Source organism: Glycine max, chromosome 6 (genome assembly GCF_000004515.6).
Source record: "Glycine max cultivar Williams 82 chromosome 6, Glycine_max_v4.0, whole genome shotgun sequence".
In the NCBI taxonomy this organism is placed as follows: Eukaryota; Viridiplantae; Streptophyta; class Magnoliopsida; order Fabales; family Fabaceae; genus Glycine; species Glycine max.
This window is the reverse complement of record NC_038242.2, coordinates 48917834-48939530: the sequence shown is the minus strand read 5'-3', so window position 1 is coordinate 48939530 and position 21697 is coordinate 48917834. Positions and strand designations below refer to the sequence as shown.

At 33.5% G+C, this 21697-nt stretch overlaps 3 protein-coding genes, 1 long non-coding RNA gene and 1 pseudogene across 4 annotated transcripts; 2 read left to right on the top strand and 3 right to left on the bottom strand.

The window, feature by feature from the left end:
* The first annotated feature begins 1812 nt into the window (after positions 1-1812).
* Positions 1813-5194, top strand: LOC100792211 (septum-promoting GTP-binding protein 1). The gene is made up of 6 exons (XM_003527443.5): positions 1813-2489; positions 2840-2963; positions 3091-3187; positions 3323-3362; positions 3460-3543; positions 5030-5194. The coding sequence occupies exons 1-6, from the start codon at positions 2160-2162 to the stop codon at positions 5192-5194; spliced, it is 840 nt and encodes a 279-aa protein (XP_003527491.1). The 5' UTR covers positions 1813-2159.
* Positions 5195-6101: 907 nt separating this feature from the next.
* Positions 6102-8188, bottom strand: LOC100789905 (UPF0481 protein At3g47200-like; annotated as a pseudogene).
* Positions 8189-12129: 3941 nt separating this feature from the next.
* LOC102668692 (putative UPF0481 protein At3g02645) lies at positions 12130-14040 on the bottom strand. The gene is made up of 2 exons (XM_006582281.4): positions 12599-14040; positions 12130-12493 (listed from the first exon to the last, which is right to left on the bottom strand). The coding sequence occupies exon 1, from the start codon at positions 13897-13899 to the stop codon at positions 12634-12636; it is 1266 nt and encodes a 421-aa protein (XP_006582344.1). The 5' UTR covers positions 13900-14040; the 3' UTR covers positions 12130-12493; positions 12599-12633.
* A 287-nt stretch (positions 14041-14327) lies between these two features.
* Positions 14328-21265, top strand: LOC113001903 (septum-promoting GTP-binding protein 1-like). Its single transcript, XM_041016749.1, has 4 exons — positions 14328-14362; positions 14498-14537; positions 14633-14716; positions 21101-21265. The coding sequence occupies exons 1-4, from the start codon at positions 14328-14330 to the stop codon at positions 21263-21265; spliced, it is 324 nt and encodes a 107-aa protein (XP_040872683.1).
* On the bottom strand, positions 14888-19170 carry LOC121175089 (uncharacterized). The gene is made up of 3 exons (XR_005892112.1): positions 18893-19170; positions 18094-18157; positions 14888-15041 (listed from the first exon to the last, which is right to left on the bottom strand). It is a non-coding gene; the product is annotated as an uncharacterized lncRNA (long non-coding RNA).
* Positions 21266-21697: the final 432 nt, after the last annotated feature.

The following is a 21697-nucleotide window of genomic DNA, read 5'->3' as shown; positions in this document are numbered from 1 at the left end:
CTCTTCATCTTTGTTATTTAAGATTTTGTTTTAATATCAAAAAATAAATAAACAAGAGTTAGATTGTCAACATAATTCTTATATTCACGAATCTCTATAAATATAAGAGCTGCAGGACTGCATTGAATAATTTCTAGACTTTACTACATGGGTTTGTCGCTAGTAAGTTTCAAATTTGAGAAAATGATTCATCAAATGGGACCATTGTACACATGTTTTTCCATAGCAACACGTGGTCGATAATGTTGTCTTGTTTCTCAAAAGCCTCTTTTTACTCACCAAACTTAAAACGTAGGGAAGATATTTTTATAGTACCCTCACTGGTCTATTCACAATTGATATCCTTAATTACACTTGAATAACATTAGTACTATTTGTCGTTGAAGTTAATAATTAGATTTAGTCAACTTACAAGGAACACAATCAATTAGGCAGAATTCTATAGGAAATGAAAACCATTCTCTAATGGACATCTGTTAGAGAGTTAAGACAAAGGGTTACTTGGGTGGCAGCATGAGACCATAGATAACTGCCATCTGGCAGGGTAATTGAACCATCACTATCAATGTTGCTAACAACAAATAAAAACAAGGCTAAGGCAAAACGATTCTTCCATATAATAACATCTTTTTTTAGGAAATGAAAATTATACTCATGTACACATTTATCTTGCCCGTTCACAACTTATTTTAGACAATAATTCATTATTAGTTTCTCTTGTCTCTCCATCAAGTTTTTCTCTACAGCTAAAATTAGAATTGTTCATTATCAGTTTCTCTTCTTAAATTGTTGTATGAATAAATAGTGTATTAACTGACTCCATCAATTTTTTTTCTTCAGCTAAAACCAAAACCATCTATTATATTTTCTCTACTTAATTGTTATATCAATAAATAAATAATATACATACTTATAATATAAATAAATTTTATATTATTATTTAATCATTTTTATATAATATGTTTATTGACTTAAACAACAATTTTTTAAAAGTCATACAAATATTGGTTGGAAATCAAAGAGAAGTTATCACCGAATCCTCTCTATCTATTGTTATAAATTTTATTAATAATGTTTTTTATGTATATTACCGTGCATACAATTTAAACTCATTTTATATAATAACTAATTAAATACCAAGATATAAGCATCATGATAATTTGACTTAAGAGAATCCAAATTCATGAAATAAGTAATCTCAATAATTAATAAAAAGTAAATATTAATATTACATATACATAAATAAGAGGCTCCTAATACATAAATAAAACAAATAATCTCAAAAATTAATTAATCATTCAATATTTTTATAATTATTGTGCAAGAAAAACTTTTTTGTTCTAATATAATTGTCATGTTAGATTTAGATTTTCAATGTAACATTAATTATTATTATTTTACTTATAATTCTTATATATTAATGAAGAATTTTCAAATCTAAAGTAAACTAATAATAATATAAAATTAATTTTATAAATTTATTATTCTCTTTCATTTATTTATTATTATTAAACTATTTAAAACAATCATCATTATTATTTTCGGATGGAATAAATAATAAATAATCTCAATAATTAATTAATAAGTAATCTCATCTCAATAATTACTAAAAACTAAATATATTGAAACATCAATTATTGATTTTTCTTATCAATAACCAATAATTTACCTTTTTTTCACAGAAGAACAAAATCCATATATATATATATATATATATATATATATATATATCTTACAAAAAAGAAAAAAACTGTAGCCACTAATAAAAACGATTTAAAATTGTGCGGAATGAAGAGGGCAGTGTTCCATATTTTAACGGTCAACCGTGGCGTTAAAGTAGTGTTGCTGATTGGCACAAAAGTCGTTGGAAGATGTAACTGAAAAAGTGAAAACCCTTCACAGAATCAAGAGAAAAAAAATACAGAGGGAGAGGGAGAGTGAAATCCCGAAAACGCCCCTGCACATTAAAAAATGAGACAAGACACAACCTTGCTTTTCATTTTCATGGCTGAGAGGTTCACTCGTTGTTGCACTTGAGCCCATCCCCATCCCATATTCCATACAGAAAAAAATCTTCCATTTTGTTTCTTTTTTCTTATTTCCTCCGAAAAAGAACAACTTTTTTTTTAAAGAAGAAGAAGAAGAAAAACAAATAAAACATGTCCCACTTTGATCCGAAACTCAGCCGTTCCTCCACCCTCCGGCGACGGTTCCACCACCGCGTTTCCCTGCTCCAGCGGTGCCTCCTCCGCGTCCTCCACCGTATCCTCCTCTGCTCCGGAAGCAAGCCCACCAATGCCACGTACAGCATGCTGCCGCCGGCATTGCCCTCTCCGCCGCCGCCGATGGGATCCGACGGCGAGCTTGGTCGTGAAGAGATGGACCTTACTTCGTCGGCGGTGTTTCATACACATGACTTGGACTCTGATTTGGTTTCCTTGAAGATCAGCTTGTTGGGAGATTGCCAAATTGGAAAAACCAGCTTTCTGGTTGGTTCATCACTTTTTTTATTAATATTTATAGTTTAACCAACATGGATATTTTCTTATATTTTGATTCTATTGGGTTTAATCTGGAATGGGTTGAGTAAAAAATTTGTTTTTTTTTGTTTTGATTTAATTGTTAGTGTTTTTTTTTTTTTTTGGAATTTTGTTTCCTTGAGGATCAGCTTGTTGGGTGATTGCTAAATTGGAAAAACCAGCTTTTTAGATTAACCAACATGGATTTTTTTTTTTTTATATATTTTGGTTCTATGGGGTTTAATCTGAAATGGGTTGAGTAAAAAATATGCTCTTTTTTAAATTTAATTTTAGTTTTTTTTTTGTAATTTTGTTTTCAGGAGAAATATGTTGGGGATGAAAAAGATCAGCAGCAAGGGAACCAGAGGGAAGGGTTAAATCAGATGGACAAAACTTTGGTTGTTGAAGGGGCACGTATATCGTATTGTATCTGGGAAGTACAAGGTATATATAGAGAGAGAAGATCCCAGATTGTTTCTTGTGAATTTGGGATCACTTATGGTTATGGATGTGGCCAAAAAGAAAGATTGGTAATGGTTAATTATTGTATATTTGATTGTTATCTATGCAGGTGATGGAAAATCAGAAGACCAACTCCCAATGGCTTGTATGGACTCCGTGGCAATTTTGATTATGTTTGATCTAACAAGTCGATGCACATTAAACAGGTATCTTCTATGTTGTGTTACTTTTAAATTAAAAAATAATTAAAGCTTTTTCAAGAGCTAATTGCTAATATAAGATGAATTTTCCACCCTTTTTTGGGGGTGCTGTTCGTTTCGATTGTGGGTGTTTGATTTCAGTGTCGTGGGATGGTACAAAGAAGCCAGGAAATGGAATCAGGTACATATATTTATTTTTGGAACCAATAGCTTAAATTGTAGGCATGTGGATGCAGAGGAATGAGAATGTTATAGTGTTTTGTGCTCAATTTTTGTAGACGGCAATCCCAGTGTTGATTGGAACCAAGTTTGATGATTTCATTCAGCTCCCTATTGATTTGCAATGGACCATAGCCAATGAGGTAAGAATTCCAATATTTAACATCAAAATTGTAGTATAAGTATCATCTTTCTCATAACAAAAAAATCGTGCTGGTGATTCGTGATTATCTCTGGTTCAAGAGAGTGAAATCAAACATATATTCTCCGAGTAAATAAATTATTCCTATGTGAACATAAAAAGATTTTACACTCTTTCCTCAGTCGGTTCGCTAAATGTTTGTAAGTATGATTCCACATTTAAGAATTAATTTTGAATTAAACAACCTTAAAAAGTTTTTTGTGTTGAATCAATTTTTTTATATTAAATTTTTTTATTAATTTATTTTTAGAATAAAAATACTCAAACATAAAATCATTTACTTCAAAATTATAATCAAAATCATTTTTACCAAATCAATTTCATTCAAAGTGTTATAACGCATATATTGTTAAAATTGATTTTTTTTTAAAATTGATTTACTAAATCAATTACGTTCTTAAAAATCATGTATAACTTTTTACATGGTTAATTAATAAAAAAATCACATTCGAATTCAAAATAGTTATAATAAAAATCAATAAATTTATGAAACATGCTTATTTATAACTAGAAAAGAGTTTAGAAAGCTTTCATATAAACTAAATTCATTTCTTAAAGTAACTGAAAACTGAAATTTAGTCCGATTCTATTTAGTGACGTTTTTCAAATAGTTTTATTCCCAATCTTGTTTTAGATAATATATTACGAAAAAGTAAATTTGATTACAACTAATCAACGACCACGTCTTGTTTCAACATAACCACCTCAGTCTTAGAGCTGTTAAAGAGGATATAGTCCGAGGCATGAATGCCTTAGTAGCCTACATAATGATGATACTAGCAAGACTCGTCAATTTGTTTGTACATTCTTTACTGAGAAAATTCAATAAGGACCAAGAAACTTTCTAGTTGATGCTACAAAACAAAGCCTCTACTCCTTTTTATTTTAATTTTTTCATTCTTATGATTAAGCCACTATTTATAAAATGGTTGTTTTCGGTTGCAACGTCGATTCAAATGAAAGGGATTGATGGGATCACTGCAGACAGCATATAAAGAAACCCCTTCTTTTCCTAACACTTTAATTTGCAGTCACTATTAATTTCTCAGTAGGGTAGGGTAGGGTAGGCTAGTTAAAGATAATGTTAATTATACAAAACCAAGTAGAGTCATCTGCATAAAGCATAATCAAGTTATCATGGACCCCTTTATATATACACATATATGATTATGATATATATCTTTTTCTTTGTTTTATTTTTGGTAAATATGGACCCCATCTTAAATTATAATACATTGCATGTTTGATGATTCATTGAGCCCTAAGGCAGACAAGCCCAACCATATTCCCATACCCATTTATTTACAAGCAAGTTAAGCAAGGCATGTTGGAATGCTATGTAGGCTTTCCAAAATAGCTAAAGAAAAATTCTCAGGTTTTCAAGATAAGATTTGATGATGTGTGTTACGATGTGTGACATTGAACAGGCAAGAAAATATGCAAAGGCCCTCAATGCCACCTTGTTCTTTTCAAGTGCAACCTACAACATCAATGTGAACAAGATCTTCAAGTTCGTCACTGCTAAACTCTTTGACCTACCATGGACAGTGGAGAGGAATCTAACTGTTGGGGAACCCATCATTGACTTCTAAAACTGTAAATTACAGAGTTTTGAAGTTAAGTGATATATCAAAGTCAACCGGCTCCAGTAGGGGGTGTCATGAGTCAAAATCTCACTCACTCTTGGGACAATAGAGTTGTTAGGTTTAGACACATGTCAATTCCTATGGAAGTTACAAGGTTCTTCAATCGTCACCACCAACAATAAGGTTTTACAAGGGAGAGGAATAAAGGGCAAGGGAGAAATAAAAGAAATTGAAACAAAGGAGAGGACTATAATGGTTTTGTAGCATAACAAGAGAAGGGAACTAATGCATTATTGAGTACAATTTAGTCAATGGTGCTCTTGTCTTGATACTGAGGAACGTGACCTGTGAGTTACTGTCAAAGGCACATAGAAAATGAGATTAGGATGTTCCAAATCTCCTTTTGTTTCATTTTTATTTCTCATCCAGTTTTGAATAAGTTCTGGTAATCCAAAGCTTCTTCTGAATAAATAGATCATTTCATATGGTTCCCTTGTTTCTGTCACTCAAGTCTCAAGTCCTACACTAATGATGGTATTTCTAATATCAAACAGTGATGAATAGAATTCAATGAAAATATTCAAGAATCGGCCAAGCAACTTCAGATTACAACAATGGTGTTATAGGGCCCTCATTTTTTTTAACCAAGTAAACAATTGAGACAAATATAAAGTCGGATTGATTTTACAAAACCCAACTTGAAATTTATATTTTGACTTTCTCTTTTAGAAAGAAAAAAAAAGACTAATTAAAATTATCTCTTGGTCTCATCATCTTAATATTGTTCTGAAAGCCTTTTATAGTTTATAGAAAGTGATACAACTTTCCCAATTTCACCTCTCTTTTGATCAAACTGTAAATAGGTATACGGTTGTGTTGGAACTTTTGTTCCTCCCTCCCTGAAATAGCTATAATTCCCACAAATATCAAAAGCAACACAAGACAAAATCAGGGGTTCTAATTGGAAAACTTTAATAAGACTAGGTATGCATCAGGACATCATCATCTCACAAATATCAAAAGCAACACAAGACAAAAGCAACACAACACAAATATCAAATAGCTATAAACTTAAACTAGGTAAATATCAGGACATCAATCTCACAAATATCAAAAGCAACAGAACACAAATTTCAAATAGCTATAAAATTAAACTAGGTATGTATCAGGACATCATCATCTCACAAATCTGAAGCAGGGTAAGCTACTTTAGATCATATTTTGCACCATAGACACAGACTTCAAGAGGCAACACTGAATAACTTGATGCATACCTATAGTAATTTTGGGAGGGACTAATAAATTAATCTGTTTCAACACCTGAAATAAGGAAGCCATTGAAACGTTTTGAGACAAAATGAATATTGCAGTAAAAATGGAAAAGAATAAGAAAAAAAATTCAGCATTTAACAATAACTAAATTTACCTGCAGGTCATTGGGAGAGAGCCTGGTGACATATTCTATTGATGTATTACTTGCAAGATAGATAAAACTGTTTGAACAAAAGAGAGAATGAGAAGAATAATCGCAGCAGTGGAAGCAGCAGTTTGCCAAGGACCTCTACAATAATCTCGCCTCAGAGTCGACTTCAACTTACGCCAAGGATTTTTATGAAAAGCATTCAACTTTTCACAGACATCAAGGTATTGAGAACTGGTATCATTTGATGTCGCAATATCTTTCATAAGGCCATTAATCATGGTAGCCACTGAATCAGTGTCCCCTAGCCAATTAATAAAGACTCTCTCTTGAACTAGTATATCCACATCTCTGTTGGTGTTGACAAGGAAGTCTAAAAAACAAACGTAGTCCGTAATGTAAGATTGGAAAGGATAGTGACACTGCTCCAATGCCACCATATTGCGAAACAAAGTTTCAGTCGGATCTTCCACTACCAACTGCGGAATTTCAAGAACCCGTCCCGAAAAGTCTAACTTTAGTAAACAAGACTCACTTTCAAGAACCTTAAACCTCAATCCTGCTTCTGATAACTCAGTGGCACTAGGAAGATGTTTTATTATTTTACCATCAATCCTAGACGGCAGAGGATCTTGCAAGTGAAAAGTTCTTATCAGATCAGTGAAGTGCCTTATTCTGTTAATATTGTTAAAGTTTAAGCCTGATCTATTGAACTCTTTAAAAAAGCTAAACGTAAGCTTAAGAAATGAGGGACCACCCCGTGAAGAGAAGGACAGATTAAAGAGTCTCTCTAGAACAAAAAAAGGAACCTGGTTCTCAAGTAACAACAAATCAAAATATTATGCTCTTCCCCCTCCAAGGTTTTGAAAGATACATGTCCTCTTTCCGTTCTCCACTATCGAATCTGTAAAAGAGCTCAAGTATGAAAGCACAATCCACAAAGATTATTTTGACCAGTTGCTCCTTGCTGAACTCAAGAGTGTGTGAATAACAGCGACGAAACTCGGGCTCCATCTCTTCAATCTGTCCGATAAAACTGTACAAAGTTGTTTGAGTTCGTTTGAGAAATGCCTTGGAGTAAAAGAGTTTGTGTTTCTCCATGTCTTGGAGGTGAGGATGGCCGTGGTGAAAAGGGCCAATAGAAACAACCTCTGGGGTGTAGGCTTCTTCGTTGTGTCTTCGGATACTTAACGGCACTTTGTAAATGCAACACTCAGTAGTTACGGGTGCCTTTGCCCCCTCCAGCATCTCCTCAATATTGATCCTAACAACATCACCCTTGTATGCCATTCTAGCTAGTGATCAAAATAACCAAACTCCAAAGTGGTTACATTATTTGTTTAGATTGATCCTTTTGGCAACCTTAGTGATAATAGTGTTGGCACAAATTAGTCTACACTAGTAAAGGTAAAATTCTTTCCTTCTTAGCAAGGAAACTGTGACACCAAGAATGTCACCACAATAGTATTTGAAAAAGAAAAAAAAGAAGAAAAAAAATCATGCTTTGGTTTGTACCTTTCTTTAGAAAAAGCTTGTGAAGGGAAACAAACACGCTAACCGCTATTCACATCATTGCATATATGCTCTTTCATTTTCCAAGCTTTTTTGGTGGTCCTCTTATATGTTGAGTTTCATTATAATCATAAATATCAGCAAAGGTTTCAAGATCACCATGCTCAATGTTGCATACGATGTAATGCGCACGAATTGTTATTTAATCATATATCTAATTTATATAATATGTTTATTGACTTAAATAATAATTTCTTAAAAGTCATATAAATATTGGTTGGAAATCAAAGAGAAGTTATCATCGCATCCTCTCTATCTATTGTTATAAATTTTATTAAAAATGTTTTTTATGTATATTAACCGTATATACAATTTAAACTCATTACATAATAACTAATGAAATACTAAGATATAAGCATCATGATAATTTTACTTAAGAGGATCCTAATTCATGAAATAAGTAATCTCAATAATTAATAAAAAGTAAATATTAATATTATATATACATAAATAAGAGGATCCTAATACATAAACAAAATAAGTAATCTCAAAAATTAATTAATCCCTCTATCTTTTTATAATTTTCGTGCAAGTAAAACTTTTTTGTTGTAATATAATTGTCATGTTAGATTTTTAATGTAACATTAATTATTATTTTTTTCACTTATAATTCTTATATATTAATGATGAATTTTTAAATCTTAAATAAACTAATGGTAATATAAGATTAATTTTATAAATTTATTATTCTCTTTCATTTATTTATTATTATTAAATTGTGTAAAACAATCATGATTATTATTTTGGGATGGAATAAATAATAAATAATCTCAATAATTATATATACATAAATAAGAGGATCCTAATACATAAACAAAACAAGTAATTTCAATAATTAATTAAGGTTTAATTACCCATTTAGTCCCTATAATTTCCAAACTTATCCATTTTAATTCTTATAGTTAATAAATGATTTCCTGTAGTTTACCATTTAATTCTCAATAGGTCCTTACCATTAAAATTGTCTAATACCTTTAAATTATTATTGTTAGTCGTCCTTCCCCGGAGCTCCCTTTCTTCTGGCAGTCCCCACCGACAAGGACTATGGCTCCTATCCCTCCGCAACCATTAACGTAACTATGACCCTTGACACCAACTATTTCCGCGGCACCATGGATGAAACAAATGCACAGTTTTGCAATCCCATAACAAAACATTAAAAATTATTTTTTGTGATACTGATTTGTAATACTCAAAAGCACATTTGATCTGTGGCCCAAACAAAATCTTTTGCTTGCCTTCTTTTTGTTTTGTTTTGTTCCATTCACCTTGTTCTATGTTCATCTCCAGCACCCCTTGATTCATTCGTTAAAAAGCCACAAACTTCAATTGATGATGGGGTTCCTCTACCTTTCTTGTAGAGTCGAATCCGCTATCTTAACCTCCAATTATGTGTCATCTTCCAAAGAGAAATGCAACAACATCAAGATCCAAGAGTTTTTGTACAGTGACCTCGATGCTGCCATCAATGGCTTCTCCAACCGCAAGCTCCTCGGCAAAGGGAGCCACAACTATGTCTACAAAGCCGTCGTTCGTGGTTGTCCCGTGGCGGTGAAGCATCCTTCGCGGCCACAACATCATCATAACAATGTTTCCCAACGGCCTATCTCTTGTTCTTCTTCCTCTGCACCCTCCGAGGTCAACAATGAGATTGACATCTTCCTTTGCATTCATGGTGTCGCGGAGGTAGTTGGTGTCGAGGGTCATGACTACGTTAATGGTGGCGGAGGGAGAGGAGCCACAGTCCTTGTCGATGAGGGTCTCCCGAAAGAGAGGGAGCTCCCGGGAAGGACGGCTAGTAATAATAATTTAACGGTCCTATTGAAAATTAAATGGTAAAGTACTAAAAAATTTACTTATTAACTATAGAGACTAAAATGGATAAATTTGAAAACTACATAGACTAAATGGATAATTAAACCATTAATTAATAAGTAATCTCATCTCAATAATTACTAAAAAGTAAATTTATTGAAACATCAATTATTGATTTTTCTTATCAATAACCAATAACTTACCTTTTTTTCACAGAACAAAATTCTTATATATATATATATATATATATATCATATCTTACAAAAACAAAAAACTGTAGCCACTAATAAAAACTATTTAAGATTGTGGGAATAAAATGGGGAGTGTTCCATATTTTAACGGTCAAGGTGACCTTAAAGTAGTGTTGCTAATTGGCACAATAGTCGTTGGAAGATGTAACCGAAAAAGTGAAAACCCTTCACAGAATCAAGAAAAAAAAATACAGATGGAGATGGAGAGCGAAATCCCGAAAACGCCCCTGCGCATTAAAAGATGAGGCAACACACAACCTTGCTTTTCATTTTCATGGCTGAGAGAGGTTCACTCGCTGTTGCACTTGAGCCCATCCCCATCCCATATTCCATACAGAAAAAAAACTTCCATTTTGTTTCTTTTTTTCTTATTTCCTCCGAAAAAGAACAACTTTTTTTTTTTAAAGAAGAAGAATAAGAAAAACAAATAAAACATGTTCCACTTTGATTGGAAACTCAGCCATTCCTCCACCCTCCGGCGACGGTTCCACCACCGCGTTTCCCTGCTCCAGCGGTGCCTCCTCCGCGTCCTCCACCGTATCCTCCTCTGCTCCGGAAGCAAGGCCACCAAGGCATGTTTGATGATTCATTGAGCCCTAAGGCAGACAAGCCCAACCATATTATACCCATTTATTTACAAGCAAGTTAAGCAAGGCATGTTGGAATGCTATGTAGGCTTTCCAAAATAGCTACAGAAAAATTCTCAGGTTTTCAAGATAAGATTTGATGATGATGATGATGTGTGTTGCAATGTGTGACATTGAACAGGAAAGAAAATATGCAAAGGCCCTCAATGCCACCTTGTTCTTTTCAAGTGCAACCTACAACATCAATGTGAACAAGATCTTCAAGTTCATCACTGCTAAACTCTTTGACCTACCATGGACAGTGGAGAGGAATCTAACTGTTGGGGAACCCATCATTGACTTCTCAAACTGTAAATTGCATAGAGTTTTGAAGTTAAGTGATATATCAAAGTCAACCGGCTCCAGTAGGGGGTGTCATGAGTCAAAATCTCCCTCGCTCTTGGGGCAATAGAGTTGTTAGGTTTAGACACATGTCAATTCCTATGGAAGTTACAAGGTTCTTCAATCATCACCACCAACAATAAGGTTTTACAAGGGAGAGGAATAAAGGGCAAGGGAGAAATAAAAGAAATTGAAACAAAGGAGAGGACTATAATGGTTTTGTAGCATAACAAGAGAAGGGAACTAATGCATTATTGAGTACAATTTAGTCTATGGTGCTCTTGTCTTGATACTGAGGAAGTGACCAGTGAGTTACTGTCAAAAGCACATAGAAAATGAGATTAGGATGTTCCAAATCTCCTTTTGTTTCATTTTTATTTCTCACCCAGTTTTGAATAAGCTCTGCTAATCCAAAGCTTCTTCTGACTAAATAGATCATTTCATATGATTCCCTTGTTTCTGTCACTCAAGTCTCAAGTCCTACACTAATGATGGGATTTCTAATATCAAACAGTGATGAATAGAATTCAATGAAAATATTCAAGAATCGGGCAAGCAACTTCAGATTACAAAAATGGTGTTATAGGGCCCTCATTTTCTTTTAATCAAGTAAACAATTGAGACAAATATAAAGTCGGATTGATTTTACAAAACCCAACCTGAAATTTATATTTTGACTTTCTCTTTTAGAAAGAAAAAAAAAGAGTAATTAAAATTATCTCTTGGTCTCATCATCTTAATATTATTCTGAAAGCCTTTTATAGTTTATAGAAAGTGATACAACTTTCCCAATTTCACCTTTCTTTTGATCAAACTGTAAATAGGTATACGGCTGTGTTGGAACTTTTGTTCCTCCCTGAAATTGGTATAATTCCCACAAATATCATAAGCAACACAAGACAAAAGCAGGGGTTGTAATTGGAAAACTTTAATCAGACTAGGTATGCATCAGGACATCATCATCTCACAAATATCAAAAGCAACACAAGACAAAAGCAACATAACACAAATATCAAATAGCTATAAACTTAAACTAGGTAAATATCAGGACATCATCATCTCACAAATATCAAAAGCAACAGAACACAAATTTCAAATAGTTATAAAATTAAACTAGGTATGTATCAGGACATCATCATCTCACAAATCTGAAGCTGGGTAAGCTACTTTAGATCATATTTTGCACCATAGACACAGACTTCAAGAGGCAACACTGAATAACTTGATGCATACCCATAGTAATTTTGGGAAGGACTAATAAATTAATCTGTTTCAACACCTGAAATAAGGAAGCCATTGAAACGTTTTGAGACAAAAGGAATATTGCAGTAAAAATGGAAAAGAATAAGAAAAAAATTCAGCATTTAACAATAACTAAACTTACCTGCAGGTCTTTGGGAGAGGGCCTGGAGACATATTCTATTGACGTATTACTTGCAAGATAGAACAAACTGTTTGAACAAAAGAGAGAATGAGAAGAATAATTGCAGCAATGGAAGCAGCAGTTTGCCAAGGACCTCTACAATAATCTCGCCTCAGAGCTGACTTCAACTTACGCCAAGGATTTTTATGAAAAGCATTCAACTTCTCACTGACATCAAGGTATTGAGAACTGATATTATTTGATATCGTAATATTTTTCATAAGGCCATTAATCATGGTAGCCACAGAATCAGTGTCCCCTAGCCTATTAAGAAAGACTCTCTGTTGAACTAGTATATCCACATCTCTGTTGGTGTTTACAAGGAAGTCTAAAAAATCAACGTAGTCCGTAATGTAAGTTTGGAAAGGATAGTGACACTGCTCCAATGCCACCATATTGCGAAACAAAGTTTCAGTCCCATCTTCCACTTCCAACTGCGGGATTTCAAGAACCCGTCCCGAAAAGTCTAACTTTAGTAAACAAGACTCACTTTCAATAACCTTAAACCTCAATCCTGCTTCTGATAACTCAGTGACACTAGGAAGATGTTTTAATACTTTACCATCAATCCTAGACGGCAGAGGATCTTGCAAGTGAAAAGTTCTTATCAGATCTGTGAAGTGCCTTATTCTGTTAATATTGTTGAAGTTTAACCGTGACCTATTGAACTCTTCAAAAAAGTCAAACGTAAGCTCAAGAAATGAAGGGAAGTGACCACCCCGTGAAGAGAAGGACAGATTAAAGAGTCTCTCAAGAACAAAAAAAGGAACCTGGTTCTCAAGTAACAACAAATCATACACTATGTTACTCGTCAACCAAGGTTTTGGAAGACACATGTCGTCCTCTTTCCATTCTCGATAGTGGTATCTGCAAAAGAGCTCTAGTATAAAAGCACAATCCATAAAGATTATTTTGACCAGTTGCTCCATGCTGAACTCAAGAGTGTGTGAATAAGAGCGACGAAACTCGGGCTCCATCTCTTGAATGTTGCCGATCAAAGTGTCCAAAGTTGTTTGAGTTCGTTTGAGAAAAGCCTTGGAGTAAAAGAGTTTGTGTTTCTCCATGTCTTGGAGGCGAGGATGGCCGTGGTGAAAAGGGCCAATAGAAACAACCTCTGGGGTGTAGGCTTTTTCGTTGTGTCTTCGGATACTAAACGGCACTTTGTAAATGCAACACTCAGTAATTAGGGGTGCCTTTGCCCCCTCCAGCATCTCCAGCATCTCCTCAATATTGATCTTAACAACATCACCGTTGTTTGCCATTCTAGCTAGTGATCGAAATAGCCAAAGGCCCAAGTGGTTACATTATTTGTTTAGATTGAATGTCAAGTTCTTAATTGTAGCGAAAGTTCTTTATGGTTGACGTTGACGAAAACAAAGTATTCCCAATTTCTCCTTTCCCCCCCCCCCCCCCCCCCCCCCCCTCTCTCTGTTAAATAATTAGATGCTCTTCATCTTTGTTATTTAAGATTTTGTTTTAATATCAAAAAATAAATTCACAAGAGTTAGATTGTCAACATAATTCTTATATTCTTAGAATGTTTTTTTAATGTATATTAACCGTGTATACAATTTAAACTCATATTATATAATAACTAATGAAATACTAAGATATAAGCATCATGATAATTTGACTTAAGAGGATCCTAATTCATGAAATAAGTAATCCCAATAATTAATAAAAAGTAAATATGTTTGATCTAACAAGTCGACGCACATTAAACAGGTATCTTCTATGTTGTGTTACTTTTAAATTAAAAATTAATTAAAGCTTTTTCAAGAGCTAATTGCTAATATAAGATGAATTTTCCACCAATTTTTGGGGGTGCTTTTCGTTTCGATTGTGGGTGTTTGATTTCAGTGTCGTGGGATGGTACAAAGAAGCCAGGAAATGGAATCAGGTACGTATAATTTTTTTTGGCGCCAATAGCTTAAATTGTAGGCATGTGGATGCTGAGGACTGGAAATGTTAGTGTTTTGTGCTAAATTTTTGAAGACGGCAATTCCAGTGTTGATTGGAACCAAGTTTGATGATTTCATTCAGCTCCCTATTGATTTGCAATGGACCATAGCCAATGAGGTAAGGATTCCAATATTTAACATCAAAATTGCAATTTAAGTATGATCTTCCTCGTAACAAAAGGGGAGTGAAATCAAACATATTCTTTCATTAAATAAATTGTTTCTACATATTCTTCCACTAAATAACATAAATATAAGAAGATTTTAAACTGTTTCCTTAGTCCTTTGTTTTCCATTCTCCATTACAGAATCTGCAAAAGAGCTTAAGTATGAAAGCACAATCCACGAAGATTATTTTGACCAGTTGCTCCTTGCTGAACTCAAGAATGTGTGAATAAAAGTGACAAAACTCGGGCTCCATCTCTTGAATATTGCCAATCAAACTGTTAAAAAAATGATATCCGATAGCTTTCATTGATATGAAACAGTGAATAAATACATGATCCTCTCTATCATCTTTTTATGATTATTGAGGATAAAATATCAGAACAAAATCACAAATAAAAAGGAGAAAATATACAAGGATTTGAATCAATTACAATTTAAATTCAAATCATAGGTAATCTCTACAATTAATGGATTCTAACACCCCCATCTCAAGTTGGTGCATAAATGTCACACATTTCCAACTTGTCAAGAGAATTACTAAGGGTCTTGGATGCTACTGCCTTGGTCAGCATATCAACAAGTTGTTGTTCTGATTTTACAAAAGGAAAGATGATAATATCATCTTCAATCTTCTCTTTGATGAAATGTCTATCAATTTCCACATGATTTGTACGATCATGTTGGACGGGATTGTTAGCAATCTCTATGGCTGATTTATTATCACAATAAAGCTTCATTGCATCCTTTTGTTCATATCCAATATCCTTTAAGAGACTTCTAATCCATAACAGTTAACATATTCCAACTGTCATCCCTCTAAACTCCGCTTCAGCACTTGATCTAGCAACTAGTTGTTGCTTTTTACTTTTTCAAGTTACTAGATTTCCTCCCACAAAAGTGAAGTAGCCAGCAGTAGATCTTCTGTCATCTGCTGATTCAGCCCAATCAACATCCGTATAACCCTCAACTTTGAGGTGACCATGATTTGAGAATAACAAACCTTTTCTTGGTGTAGATTTTAAGTACCTTCATATCCGTTCAACAACATCCATATGTGGTTTTTTTGGGTCATGCATAAATTGGCCCACGACATTGACTGCATATGCTATGTCTGGTCTAGTATGAGACAAGTAAATTAGCTTTTCCACTAATCTTTGATATCTTCCTCTATCTTTACTGGTTGCATCAACACAATGAAAATTCTTGTAGTTTTGTTCTATAGGAGTATCAATTGGTTTACACCCAAGCATTCATGTTTCAACTAACAAGTCTAAAACATACTTTCTTTGAGAAAGAAAGATATCATGCTTGGACCTTGCAACTTCGATCCCTAAAAAATATTTGAGATCTCCAAGCTGTTTCATGTCAAATTTAGAAGCTAAATGTCTCTATAAGCTTAAAATTTCATGAGGATCATTTCTAGTCACAATCATATCATCAACATATATTATCAATGCAGTGACTTTACCTTGATTATGCTTGAGAAACAAGGTGTGATCAGAATTGCTTTGTGTGTAACTGAAAAACTTCATAGACTTTGTAAATCTTCCAAACCAAGCTCTTGGTGATTGTTTCAATCCATATAGGGCCTTTTTAAGCTTACACACCAAAGGAATATTTGAGTACTTTGGTATACCGGGAGGAGGATCCATATAAACTTCTTCCATTAAATCTCCATGTAAAAAAACATTTTTTACATTGAATTGAAGAAGTGACCCATCTTGATTTACTGCTAGTAATAATAACACCCTCATTGTATTGAATTTTGCAACTGATGCAAAGGTTTCTTGGTAATCAACCCTAAAGGATTGAGTGTAACCCTTTGCAACTAGCCTTGCTTTATATCTCTCCACACTTCCATGAGCTTTATGTTTGACGGTAAACACCTATCTACAACAAACTGTACTTTTTCCATCTGGTAAGGTTACAAGTTCCCAAGTAGCATTTTTCTCCAAAGCTTCCATTTTTGTTTTCATTGCTTGGATCCACCTAGAATCTGTTAGAGCTTCCTACAAACTACTAGAAGTAAAGGCAGTAGATAATTGAGATACAAAATTGACATATGACTTGGACAGCCTTTCAGATAACACATAGTTGTTTATGGGATATTTGACTTTACAATTAATAATGGGTTCATACTTAATTGGGGGTTTTCCTCTATTAATACAATGTGGAAGAGTGTAAGGGCTCACTATAGGGTCAGAATTTGGGGTAGAAAAGACATTGCAATGTATATCAGTACTATCATCTTCGACCATATTCTCATTTACATTATTCTGAATTTGATCCTCCATGTTCTCATCTCCATTATCTTGAATTCCATCATCTGTTGTTGTTGGCATAACATCACATAATTTGATATCTTTGTCAAGTCTATCATGATTTTGTACCTCCAAATCACCCCCCCCTGTCTTTGAGGTGAAGAATGAAGTGTTTTCAAGGAAAAAAATAGTTCATGCTCATGAAATGTAACATCCATTGATACAAAAAATCTTTTTGTAGATGGATGATAGGTTCTAATTTTGTTTGTTGGTGAGGATGCAAATGCACATATATGACACAACAAAAAATATGAGGTGGTAAATGATTGACAAAATTAAGGGTGAAATGATGAGAAAGGGCATCAAGAGGTCCCTCAAGTTTAACACACTTGAGGGAACTCTGTTAATAAGATAAACTGCAGAGCTTAAAGCTTCACCCCATAAGTAAAAAGGAATATTACCGCCAATCAATAGTGATCTAGTAACCTCCAAAAGATGTGTATTTTTTCTCTCAGCTACTCCATTTTGTTGAGGGGAATTAGGACGTGATGTTTGATGAAGAATACCAACAGATTTCATAAAATTTGTCAACTCATTTTTGTAGTATTCTCCTCCATTATCAGACCTGACTATCTTTATTAGAGTATTAAATTGTATGCTTATCATTTTGTGAAAAACCTTACGCACATCACTTTTGTGTTTAAGAAGATATAACCAAGTCATTTTTGTCCCGTCATCCACAAATGTCACAAACCATTGCATTCCATTATGTGTGTGAAGAGGGGTAGATCCCCAAACATCAGAGTGAATAATAGAGAAAGGAGCATTAGCTCTATTGTTATTTATAGAAAAGTAACGCAATGACTTTTTGTCATTACACAAGTTTCACATTTAAAATAAGAGATATGACAATGGTTAAACAATGAAGGAAATAATCTCTTAAGATAGCTAAAAGATGGATGTTCTAATCGCTTATGTCATTGTCAAATATTTCTTTTATTCTTAGTTTGTATTTCATCACTTATAGAGTGAGTCAATATTTTTCCTTTGATATATTGAGAATTACCTTCAAGATAGCATAATCCTTCACTTCTTTTATCACTGCTAATCTTCTTCTTCGTATGTATATTCTGTAGAGTACAATATGTGGGAAAGAACAAGAAAATACAGTTATGGAGCTGAGTTAATTGACTAACAAAGAGAAGATTGCAATTGAGAGAAGGAACAAAAAGCACATTAGAAATGGATAACAAGGGAGAAATGGATACTATACCACTACCCATAACTGGGGAACAAACACTGTTAGCGTTTATAATGACTGAAATAGAACTATTAGAGGAAAACTAGGTAAACATATTTCTATTACAAGTCATATGGTTTGTTGCACCTTTGTCAATTATCCAATCCCCTTAATAGTAACAGAAAAATCCCAAATTGGTTGAAATGTTCTAACAAATCCAGTAGCAACGGTGGAGTTGTCCTTAGGAGACTTCACCTTTTTTCCTTTTTGGTGCCATTCAGGATAACTTGTATCATCAAGACACTCAGGTGTAAGGATTGAAGACAAATTCTGCATATGTGGAGCAGAATTTGATTCATTAAACCTATTCTTCATTTTCATATTCAAAAGCTAATCTCTAATTCCTAAAGAAGGAAGGTAATTGGAGTTCTGATACCATGTTAAGAAAATGGTATCTGGTAGCTTTCATTGATATGAAACAATGAATAAATACATGATCTTTTCTATCATCTTTTTATGATTATTGAGAATAAAACATCATAACAGAATCACAAATAAAATAGGTAAAAATATACAAAAAATTGGATCAATTATAACTTAAGTTTAAATCATAGTTAATCCATACCATTAATGGATTCTAAAATTGTTCAAAGTTGTTTGAGTTCGAGAAAAGCCTTGGAGTAAAAGAGTTTGTGTTTCTCCATGTCTTTGAGGCGAGGATGACCGTTGTGAAAAGCGCCAATAGAAACAACCTCTGGGGTGTAGGTTTTTTCGTTGTGTCTTCAGATACTAAACGGCACTTTGTAGATGCTACACTCAGTAGTTACGGGTTCCTTTGCCCCCTCCAAACATCACCGTTGTTTGCCATTCTTGCTAGTGAACAAAATAACCAAACTCCAAAGTGGTTAGATTATTTTTTTAGATTGAATGTCAAGTCCTTATTTGTATATTTATAGCCAAAGTTCTTTCTCTTTCTTGTGTTCGTACGTTTGCAGCCTTTGTTTTAATATCTACTAATAAATGTCTCATCACTACTACGGTTGACGTTGACGAAGACAAAGTATTCCCAATTTCAGCAGCCCTCTCTGTTAAATTGCAAGCAAAATCACCACATTTACTTATTGGGTTTCACTCAATAAATATACAAAATGATTTCCAAAATTTAATTGGGTCACTTAATTAAAATTTGGCTCGTGGGAACAAAAATATTAAATCATACATTCAACTCATATTTTAATAAGATAAAATACTTTATTCACAAAATACATTCAACATAGAATAAAATAAATAAAATGCAGGTAAAATTGAAAATTTTGATTAAAATTACATATTTTTTAAAATAGAACAATCAATAATGAAAAAAGTGAAACGTAAGCTCAAGAAATGAAGGGAAGTCAACACCCCGTGAAGAGAAGGACAAATTAAAGAGTCTCTCAAGAACAAAAAAAGGAACCTGGTTCTCAAGTAACAACAAATCATATCTTATGCTCGTCCTCCTCCAAGGTTTTGAAAGACACGTGTCGTCTTCTTTCCATCCTCGATTACAGAATCTGCAAAAGAGCTCAAGTATAAAAGCACAATCCACAAAGATTATCTTGACCAGTTGTTCCATGCTAAACTCAAGAGAGTGTGAATAACAGCAACGAAACTCGGGCTCCATCTCTTGAATCTTGTCGATCAAACCATCCAAAGTTGTTTGAGTTCGTTTGAGAAAAGCCTTGGAGTAAAAGAGTTTGTGTTTCTCCATGTCTTGGAGGCGAGGGTGGTCGTGGGAACAAAATTATTAAATCATACATTCAACTCATATTTTAACAAGATAAAATACTTTATTCACAAAATACATTCAACATAGAATAAAATAAATAAAATGCAGGTAAAATTGAAAATTTTGATCAAAATTACATGTTTAAATTAAAATATCGATATCAATTATATATTTTTTACACATCAGTGCTTAAGTCTTAATTGTATATGTAGCAAAGTTCTTTCTCTTTCTGGTGTTCGTAAGTTGCAATCAATAGAACAATCAATAATGAAAAAATACAATCAATAATGAAAAAAGTGAAACGTAAGCTCAAGAAATGAAAAAATTACATATTTTTTAAAATAGAACAATCAATAATTTTTATTTTTAAAAGGAGGATTAAATTTGTGAATTCAACCAAATAGAAAGCCCAAAATTATATTTTGTAGAATGTGTTTGGTTTTCTTATTGGTAGGGTACTAACAATTCTAGAATGTGTTTGGTTTTACAACCGGAATGATAAGAAATGAGAATTGATTTTAACTATAGCGGAATTTTGTTTTATATATATAAAACATATAGAACATGGATATTAAGTAAAATTAATTTTGTCTCAAAAACTTCAGTTTGATCACAAGTCATACGAAGTAACTTTTTGTTGAGTCGGAGAATTTACCAAATTTTATAACTAACTTGTATTCAAGACCAAAACATTCAAACACAGATAACTTTACCTGAAATTTAATTGACAAATGTTAAACATACCTTCTTTAATTATTTAATATACCTCTTTTTTTTCTATTTTTGTTATTAAATTTATTTAAATAACCCAACCACTTTCCTTCCTTCCATCTAAATATTGTAAAACATGTCTCACACATACAACATTGTCCACACAAACATCAAACTAAGAACCACCATCGACAGGGTCAGCATGTGCCTAAGGGACTACTTCATGTACATGGTGTACCCAACTATAAGCAGCTATGCTGTAATACATCGATTATGCAAAGGCAAGAAATTCTCAGGTTTTCAAGATAGGATTTGATGATGATGATGATGTGTGTTGCGATGTGTGACATTGAAAAGGCAAGAAAATATGCAAAGGCCCTCAATGCCACCTTGTTCTTTTCAAGTGCAACCTACAACATCAATGTGAACAAGATCTTCAAGTTCATCACAGCTAAACTCTTTGACCTACCATGGACAGTGGAGAGGAATCTACCTGTTGGGGAACCCATCATTGACTTCTAAAACTGTAAATTACATAGAGTTTTGAAGTTAAGTGATATATCAAAGTCAACCGGCTCCAGTAGGGGGTGTCATGAGTCAAAATCTCACTCACTCTAGGGGCAATAGAGTTGTTAGGTTTAGACACATGTCAATTCCTATGGAAGTTACAAGGTTCTTCAATCATCACCACCAACAATAAGGTTTTACAAGGGAGAGGAATAAAGGGCAAGCGAGAAATAAAAGAAATTGAAACAAAGGAGAGGACTATAAGGGTTTTGTAGCATAACAAGAGAAGGGAACTAATGCATTATTTAGTCTATGGTACTCTTGTCTTGATACTGAGGAAGTGACCAGTGAGTTACTGTCAAAAGCACATAGAAAACGAGATTAGGATGTTCCAAATCTCCTTTTGTTTCATTTTTATTTTTCACCCAGTTTTGAATAAGTTCTGGT